The sequence below is a fragment of the Chiloscyllium plagiosum genome, unplaced genomic scaffold (assembly GCF_037043375.1).
Source record: "Chiloscyllium plagiosum isolate Xiang-an unplaced genomic scaffold, Cpla_swu_hap1 HiC_scaffold_20, whole genome shotgun sequence".
NCBI lineage: Eukaryota > Metazoa > Chordata > Chondrichthyes > Orectolobiformes > Hemiscylliidae > Chiloscyllium > Chiloscyllium plagiosum.
In genome coordinates this window covers 64,305,205-64,314,692 of record NW_028270158.1, presented here as the reverse complement: position 1 = coordinate 64,314,692, position 9,488 = coordinate 64,305,205, and the positions used below count along the sequence as shown (strand labels likewise).

At 47.8% G+C, this 9,488-nt stretch overlaps 1 protein-coding gene across 1 annotated transcript; it reads right to left on the bottom strand.

Annotated features, from left to right (window-relative positions):
- Nucleotides 1-2,693: 2,693 nt before the first annotated feature.
- On the bottom strand, nt 2,694-5,089 carry rasd1 (RAS, dexamethasone-induced 1). The gene is made up of 2 exons (XM_043711013.2): nt 4,702-5,089; nt 2,694-3,768 (listed from the first exon to the last, which is right to left on the bottom strand). The coding sequence occupies exons 1-2, from the start codon at nt 4,967-4,969 to the stop codon at nt 3,242-3,244; spliced, it is 795 nt and encodes a 264-aa protein (XP_043566948.1). The 5' UTR covers nt 4,970-5,089; the 3' UTR covers nt 2,694-3,241.
- Between the last annotated feature and the right edge of the window lie 4,399 nt (nt 5,090-9,488).

The window sequence follows — 9,488 nt, the reverse complement described above, 5'->3', positions numbered from 1 at the left end:
CAGATCTGCCCCCAGTCCTGCAGTATCTCTCCTGCACCTTCTCTGTGTATATTGAAAATGTGATGTGTCTTACCACTATAGAAAGGAGAGAGGGGAAAGGAAGAACAAAAGAAGGGTCTGGGATAGGACAGAGGACAGACAGCATGGAACAGAGCAAAGGAAATAGCAATGATTATAAGTTTAAAAAAAGAAGCATTTCATTCAGAATGTAAATGATAGAATAAGTAACAGCTCTGTCTAAAAGCAAAAACATGAAAAACAAGGTTCAAGACTGCACGTGGCAAAGTGGAATGAGTTCATTGCATGTAACTGCTCAATTCAATGCTGAATCAAAAGGGACTGGAAAATGCTGAGTTGGGAGGTGAGAGTCCTGTTCCTCTTGTTTGCTGTGAATGAATTTAAGTGTTGTAGATACCTTGACAGCTACTGAAAATTATTTATATTTACCGAACTCATCTCCACATACTTCGATACTGTCCTATTCCCCCGGTCCGGGAACTCACCACAAAAGTTTGGGACACTACCCACGCCTTCCACCTCCTCCAAGACTTTTGCTTCCCCAGCCTCCAACACCTCATTGTCACCATGGACATCCAGTCCCTATACACCTCCATCCGCCATGACCAGGGCCTCCAAGCCTTCCATTTCTTCTGCAACTCTACCAGTACCCTTCCACTGACACTCTCATTCATTTGGGTGAACCGGTCCTCACCATCAACAATTTCTCCTTGGAACCCTCCCACTTCCTCCAGATGAAGGGGGTAGCCATGGGCACCCACATGACTGTCTCTTTGTCAGTTATGTGGAACAGTCTGTATTCCGCAGTTACACCACTCCCCACCTTTTCCTCCATTACATTGATGACTGCATCAGCGCCACCTCATGTTCCCATGAGGAGGTCGAGCAGTTCATCAACTTCACCAACCCATTCCATCTGGACCACGTCTGACACTTCCCTCCCCATCCTGGACCTCTCCATCTCCATCAACGGTGACCAACTCAACACTGACATTTTCTCCAAACCCATTGACTCCCACAGCTTACCTGAATTATACTTCCTCCCATCCAGCCTCCTATAAAAATGCTATCCCTTATAGCATTTCCTATCCGCCTCTGCCACATCTGCTCCCAGGAGGACCAGTTCCACAACAGATCATACCAGGTGGCCTCCTCCTTTAAAAGACTGCAATTTCCCCTCCCACGTGGTTGATGATGCCCTCCAGCACATCTTATCCGCTTCCTGCACCTCTGCCCTCGAATCCCACACCTCCAACCAAAACAAAGACAGAATACCCCTGCTCCCACACCTCCCCCTCACCTCTGTGCAAGGTGCAAAGGAGCCTTCCACATCTATCAGAGTTTTACCTGCACTTCCACATGTTATTTACTGTATCCATTGCTTCCAATGCAGTCTCCTTTACACTGGGGAGACAGGATGCCTACTCGCAGAGTGCTTCAGAGAATATCTCCAGGACACCCACACCAGCCAACCCCACTGCCCCATGGCCCAACATTTCAACTCCCCTCCCACTCTGCCGACGACATGCAGGTCCTGGGCCTCCGCCATTGCCACTCCCTCACCACCAATACCTGGAGGAAGAACGTCTCATCTTCCACCTCAGGACCCTCCAACCCCACAGCATCAGTTTCACCAGTTTCCTCTCCCCCTACCTTCTCCCAGTTCCAACCGTCCAACTCAGCACTACCCTCATGACCTATCCTACCTGTCCATCTTCCTTCTCACCTATTCCGCTCCACCCTCCTCTCTGACCTATCACCATTACCCCACCTCCATCCACCTACCACATTCTCAGTTACCTTCTCCCCAGCCCCACTCCCCTTCCCATTTATCTCTCAGACACCTTGGCTCACAGCCTCATTCCTGATGAAGGGCTTATGCTGGAAACATTGATTCTCCTGCTCCCCGATGCTGCCTGACCTGCTGTGCTTTTCCACACTCTCGACTTGTATTTACTTTGCACCATTCAAGACCTCAGTGTGTCTCAAGGTAGTTTACAACAAAATTATTTGAAGTATCGTTTTTTCTGTCAAGGCAAACATGCAACTAAATTGCACACTGCAAAGAACAATGCAGTAAATGACCAGTTATGGAAATCAATCATGTTAATTAAGGGATTCAGTACTTGTTGGCATGAATTCGTTGCTGATCATTATTTAGGCATATGGCTTCATCCGCTTTGTCACCTTCTCCAGTATTTTCTTTTGAGATACAAATTGTATATTGGAAACGGACCTTTCTGTTCCACCAATCCACACCGGTGTTTGTTCTGCCGGAACCACTTTCCATCCACCATTCTAACTCCCTAGTTCCTTTCCCCCATTGGCCTGGCTAGTTTCCCCTTAATATCAAATACACTGTTCACTTCAACCGCTCCCTGTGACAGTATGTTCCACGTTTGCACTGCTATCCAGTTGAAGATCTTTTCCCCTGAATTTTTCAGTGATTAGTGCTGACCTTTAGTTTATTATCTTGGAAGTAACATTCTTTCTGTAGCTATTTTATTTAAAAAAATTCCTTATCTTAAAAGAACTTTATTATCCTTGTTTGACCATTGGTAAGATATTCATGAACATGATGCAGTAACTGCACGATCACTGATTGGTTGATTGGCAAAGCAAGCGTGGAGAAATATGAAACGTTATTTGAAAGCAGCAGAGGTCACAACACGGGCTTCATTTCAAAACATTTATTAGAAAATTAAGACTTTGTTCATTGTTCAAGTACAACTTTTGATTGCCAGTATACAAAAAAATGGCAATTGTAAACAACTTCTGACGTCCATTGCACTACATGTAGGAGGTTGCACACATCAAGGTTACAATATGCTGACTTTTTGAAAAAAAAATCAAGTACAAACATTTCACAGTCAAAACGACAAAAAAAAGGAACATTCCTCAGGAGACCTGTCACAGCAGCCTCTCAATTTTGTGTGTGTTTCTGTCAGTCCTTGCGCCTGTATCTCTCCCTGTGTGAGAGCTGGCGTCCCCTTCCGTGAGAGATCGCCTCATCAGCGGGATGGTCCGACACTGTCCTCGCTAGAGGGCTCGCCAGTCTTTAGCAAACGCCGTCACTGGGGCTGGTTCGCGCCCCAGGAGGAGGAGGAGGAGGAGGCAGGAGTGAGTGACCTTTGCTGTCCGCCTGCCCCCAGCACACACACGCACACACACCCGTCCCCAGACCTCTTGGGCCTACTCAGCTTGAAGGGGGGGGGGGGGCACTTTAGCTGATGACACAGCGGTCCTTGTCCCGGGCGTGGGTGCCGCCGAACGCCTTCTCTTTGATGTACATCAGGTCGCTGTGCACACTCGGTCTCCGGGCGAACGGCGCTACGATCCCGTACGCATCGTCGTCCTTGAGCTTGCGGCTGCGGAAGGTTTTCCGGTGCAGGATGTCACAGTACTGCACCGAGACTTTCCTGTGCAAGTCCGGGCTCATCTCACTCGGCAGCTTGGCCATGGTGAACAGGGTCTGGAACATCTCGTCCACATTACTGTTCCTCTTTGCTGAGATCTCAAAATAGGCGCATTTGGAGTCACCATCCAGCAGCCGCTGGATCTTGTCCCTGGGCACCTCCCGGTAGAAATCCCGGTCACTCTTGTTACCGCAAATGACGATCGGGACGTCAATATTATCCTTGGTCTTGTTCTTCAGGCACGACTTGGTCTCCATGATCTGCTGCTTGAGCCGCTGAACTTCCTCAAATGAGTCCTGGTTATCCAGACTGAAGACCAGGATAAAGACATCACCTGTATCAGACACAGACAAGAAGACCGTGAGTGCACGCTGACAGGCCGGAGACACAACAACACTGCTAATGTTTCACAGCATTTCCCCCCCTTCCCCGCTGACAGACACTCTCCCTTCAAAACACTCCCCTTTCCAACTCAAAATCCCAGCTTAAACAGACCGGATCTCTCTCTCTCCTCACCGAGGAGTTTAAAGACTAAAAAACTATCAGCTCCTGCCCCTCAACTGAGCAAACAACACAGAACTAACGCTAAATGTTGCGCCTCAGATTGGAAGTTGACCGGGTGGGATGGAGGGCTCAAGTTTAAACTCATAACACAAGAGCGTGACTTTAAAGGGTTTCTCAGGAAGGGTCACTGGACCCGAAACGTTAACTTTGCTTTCCCTCCATGAATGTTGAGTCTCGCTAGCAATTTATGCTTGTAATTCTGATTTCCAGTAGTTCTTTCGGGTTTTTAAAAATAATTTAAATACGTTTTTGGCTGTGCGTGGTTTGGAGGTGGAGGGAGAGTGTGGGGGTGCAGGGAGAGTGTGGGGGTACATGGAGAGTGTGGGGGTACAGGGAGAGTGTGGGGGTACAGGGAGAGTGTGGGGGTACAGGGAGAGTGTGGGGGTGCAGGGAGTGTGGGGGTACAGGGAGAATGTGGGGGTGCAGGGAGAGCGTGGGGGTACAGGGAGAGCGTGGGGGTGCAGGGAGAGTGTGCGGGTGGAGGGAGAGTGTGGGGGTGCAGGGAGAGTGTGGGGGTACAGGGAGAGTGTGGGGGTACAGGGAGTGTGGGGGTACAGGGAGAATGTGGGGGTGCAGGGAGAGCGTGGGGGTACAGGGAGAGCGTGGGGGTGCAGGGAGAGTGTGGGGGTGCAGGGAGAGTGTGGGGGTGCAGGGAGAGTGTGGGGGTGAGTCTATCCCGCGGTCCGGTGGAAGGTGGTTTTACCTGTCAGGATGGAAAGGCGCCTCATGGCTGGGAACGGGTGGTTTCCCGACGTGTCCAGGATGTCGAGCTGATACACATCGCCGCGGATGCTGTAAAACTTGCGGTGGAAGTCCTCGATGGTCGGCGTGTACTGGTCCTCGAATTTGCTGTTGAGGAAACGCGACACGATGGCGCTTTTGCCCACTTTGGAGGAGCCCAGGATGACCATCCGGTAACAGTTCTTGGCGGGAATGTTAACCTCTGGGTCGCAGGGCGACATCTTCATCATAACCAGAGGGACAGGGACAGCAAAGCTGAGCTGGAGGGCAGTGCGGATGGTACAGACACACACACACACTCACAGAGACTGGCAGGAGGTGTTAGAGACACAGGGAGTCCAGGCAGGAGCAGGAGCTCAGCAACACAACGAGACAGTACAGAGCTCCGCCGCTTTTTATAGCGCCTGCCACTGGCGTCATTGCAGGACGCAACCGCGTGGAGCTGGTAAACACAGGGACAGTGTGTGTCTGAGAGAGATACTGCACGTCAGTAAGCCCTGGCCCCAGTCTCTGCAAAGGCAGCCCCAGTGTGTTTGCAACTGTCCTCAGCCCGAACAGACACTCCGTTCCTCAATTCAGTCAAACCTGACAGCGTTCTGACAACTACTGACCCCGTGTCCCTCATTCACACGGAATGGGGTGGGGGGGGTGAACAGTGCCAGTGTGTGCACAAGGCTGAAGATTCAGCCTTCCCCCCCGCCCCTCAACCCCCAACCCTGAGATCCGAATCCTGTCCAGAATAGAGAAGCGGGCGAAGTGATCATTAAACAGTAAACTGAATGGACGTTGGGAGAAATGGTCCGGGGTTGAGGTTGAGGCTGGAGCTGAGGCTGAAGGAGCCGCTGTGTATGAAGTTAGCACAAGATGACAGCGGGTTCCCAGGCCGTAGGCAAAAGTGAGGTCTGCAGATGCTGGAAACCAGAGCCTAGATTAGAGCGGTGCTGGAAAAGCACAGCAGGTCAGGCAGCATCCGAGGAGCAGGAAAATCGACGTTTCGGGTAAAAGACCCAGGAATGGACGTCAATATCTCTCCCAGTCCGTAAACAGGCGGGAGGACTGCACTCAGCCTGCTCTTCCAATGGCACTGAATTTGGGAACCGTTCCCTCACGGAAAGCCTTTCTCATTCACCCAGCGCCCACCGACCAATCCTTAGGTTCTGTTTTAAACTATATTCTCCTTCTTTTCCCTACATTTTATTTTACAGGGGCCTCTGACTGGGGGAGGGGAGTGATAGCGAGAAGATCTGATCCGCTATTACTGCACCTGAAGTGTTCACTCTGACAGCCTGGCAGCGGAGATTCTGGTCAGGCTGTTGGGCTACGGAGGGCATCACAACTCCATCTCCCATTCCCGCCTGAACCCTCCATATTAGCGAGTGAATAGTGTCTGGGACCCCATTAGCTTGAAAGGTTTGTCAGTGAGTTGTTATGGAGCGTTTTGGCATTGTCCGGTTGCACATCTGCACAATGTAATTTTATGTAATTTCATTATGATTGAGGATACAGTGACAATATCTCGCCGGATTTTCACAGATCTTCTCGTTGACTCAATCTCAAAAAGTCAACTGCAAAAGGAGCTCATTTACACACACATACAGACTCATTGCACTCCGGATAGACCCCACACCAATTCACACGGCAGCGACTGTATCCTTTATCAAATCTCCCATGTCATCACTCAAGGTGATGCAGCTGAATAAGGGGGAAATCGATGTGGAGATGCCGGGGTTAGACTGGGGTGGACAAAGTTAAAAATCACACAAACAGGATATTGTAGTCCAACGGGTGTGTTGTACTTGGTGTTGTGTGATTTTTAACTTTGTAAACTGGGTCCGTCGCTGTGAACAGCAGACTCTTGGAGTGAGAGACTGTAAAAGCAGCAGCCGCAGCAATGTGTGCGTGGCCAAGAACTAACACATTGATCGCTTCTTCTACAAATGATTGGTTTATAGTCTGCAATCTGTTTATACAAGAATGGGTAGTTTTTTTTCCCCCCTGAAGGCTGCAAGTGTAAACACGTTGCGAAGCAGGTGACCCGGGAAGACTACACACGAGGTATTCCATTTGACTTTGGGGAAGGTTGGGGTTGAGACAAGTGTCTCAATTCTGTCGCCTAAACGAAGTGATAGTATGAATAATGTGACAGTGTCCATCTCCCCTGTCCCCGGAGTTGAATTTTAAAACCGTAGCAATACATTAAAGGACCTTGACATTGCAGTAGGATAAGGAAAAATATTGTCCTTTTAATGTCTCATGTATTATTTACAAATACGATGAGAATGAACACCGCTAAAGTAAATAAAACACGCAGAGTCAGTTGTTTTAAAAAATAGTCTCCCTGAATATGCACTGAAGAAAGCTTTAGTCCTGTTGATATTGCATGAACTCCTGCTAACATCGAGTGTCACATGAAACAATTCATTTTAACGCTGGATCTTTCACATCCGGTGTGGCAGTTCCTGATAATTCTGGAGTTTTTTTTTGGGCCGGTTTTGAAATAATTGTGTTGTTTCGCGACTGTCTTAATAACACATTAAAAAAGTCAACACCGTAATCCGCTTCATTGAACTGACCTGGATTTTTTTTTTAAAATGTCTGCACGGAATATAATTGTATTTTTTTTGCAATCAAAGATGCAGACAGAATTGAGATAGGTTTTTGTTGGTGTGCAGGAATTGAAGTGAAGACAGGGATCCCTTTTGGGGCCAAACTTGGGTGGATCTTCGAAGCGCTTGCCTGAAGGCTGTTTGCAGTTTATAACTTTCATGATCATTTTTCCCGCTTGCCAAGCTTTCAAAACATCACTTTTATTGAAATGAGTTTCTGCAAAACTTGATGAATGCATCACCTCCGGTTGTTGTATCCCCCTCCTCTCTAACGAGTCAAACGGATAAAGAAACAGGGTGGAACGAGGAGGGCACTACAACAAGAAGTCATAAACTTTCCGAAATGATACGGTGCTCACACTGACCGGTGATCCTGCCTTGGCGCCGCAAGGGGGCAGCAAAATCCACCGCCTGACGAGAAAGACCCAGTCCGAGCGTGGCCATTCATTCCCATTGCCCCAAGACGATACAACTTTCATGGTGCATGTTAAGAGACATTTAGACATGGGGCGGTGTGTAAGTGACGCTGATGCACAGCATCCGGGCTGGGTCGAGGAAAGAGAAAAAGAAAATAATCTCAAGGTTTATTAATCTGACTCAAAGTTAAGAAGAAGGTGGCTAAAAAGAATTTAAGAGGGTTTCAACACGAGACGTAATTGGAGAGTGTTGTGTTTTGAGATCATAATAGAGAAGCAAGGGGGTTTTAAAATCAACTAAAACTTACAACTTGGTGGATCACAATATAGCCATCTCTTTGATGCCTTGCTCAATTTATTCAAATCCACTCCGGAGATCCCCAGGATTGACACTGACTTCCCCAGAAAGCATGGGACAAAGAGGAGACCAGACAGGCTGTATAAACAGTGACAATCCAGAGTACCGGGCTACTCTCCCATTATAGTGATATCTGGTGGGGAGCTTAACTTGAGGGTCACCACACCTCAGGGTGAGAGAAAGGTTGCAAAGGTAGGATCTTTGTGGTCACCTCCGCTGGTACAGGAATCGAACCTGTGTGTTTATTGGTGTCTCTCTGTGAGACAAACCATTTGTCCAGCAAGCTAAAGCCATCAGTCCTCCTCCCTTAAGCTAGAGGATAGTTGATGATCCTGTGAGCCTATGATGTGGGGTTTCCCTCCAGCAGGGTACTGTGCCTGATTTGCCTGATCCCTCCTGTAATGTAAAAAAAGACAATAGGCCTGGGATATGGTAATATTGAAGAACTTAATAGATATTTATTACAACCAGCTGTTACATACAAATAGTACATTCATTGGCATGGCAGTACCTGGGTAACTAAATTATCCAGAGCAACATGCTGTGTATACCATGTCATGCTTCCAAGTGGTCATAGGTAAGATGGTATCTAAGACTTTTATACAGTTAGGTCACATGCTGCAATAGTGATAATATTATGAGCATCTTTCTGAAAGGTATACCCACTGTGAGACATAAGACAACAATCCTTACCTGCTTCATTCCTTATTAATGCACATGGTAATGACAGAGACTGGTGCACTGTCCAACGTTAATTTGAAATACATTTAGGCCAAGGTTGAAAGTCAGATTCGTCTGAATTCAGCTAGTACAGACTAAGGGGGCCAAATAGCCTCCGGTGCTGTACCTGCTCTTTATATAAATAACCTTAAAGCGAAGAAAAATGAACAGTGTTGGAATCAAATCACGATCAAACCTGCTTCCAATTACTTAGGTAAGGCTATCTCTCATCTGAGTGAGTGAATTATGAAGCTCTTATTGCTGATATCTATTTTAAAACAATTGTAATGACTTTTAAGTGCAGCTGTAAATATGTTTTAATTGTTTTTAATTTGATGTTCCCTTCCTCCTCCTTTCGTTTTTGTTGGTCCTGAGTCAACCAAGTCCAGTTGTAGTGAGCTTTAAACCACTTAGTGGGCCATAGAAAAGCTGGATTTGGACAACACTGCTGAACTGTCTCACTGAGCACCGTTGGTCTGGTGTTCTGGATCATCGATCAGTCTACATGTGGATACACTCTGGTTCATCCCATTTCCCCCTGCCCTGTCGATTGCCTGACAGACTCTGACAGCTTTGTCAGTTCCCTTTCCAACACAGTCCCCTGCCAAAATCTCCCCTAATTTAGTCCCTGAGGGATTGGTCATTCTGA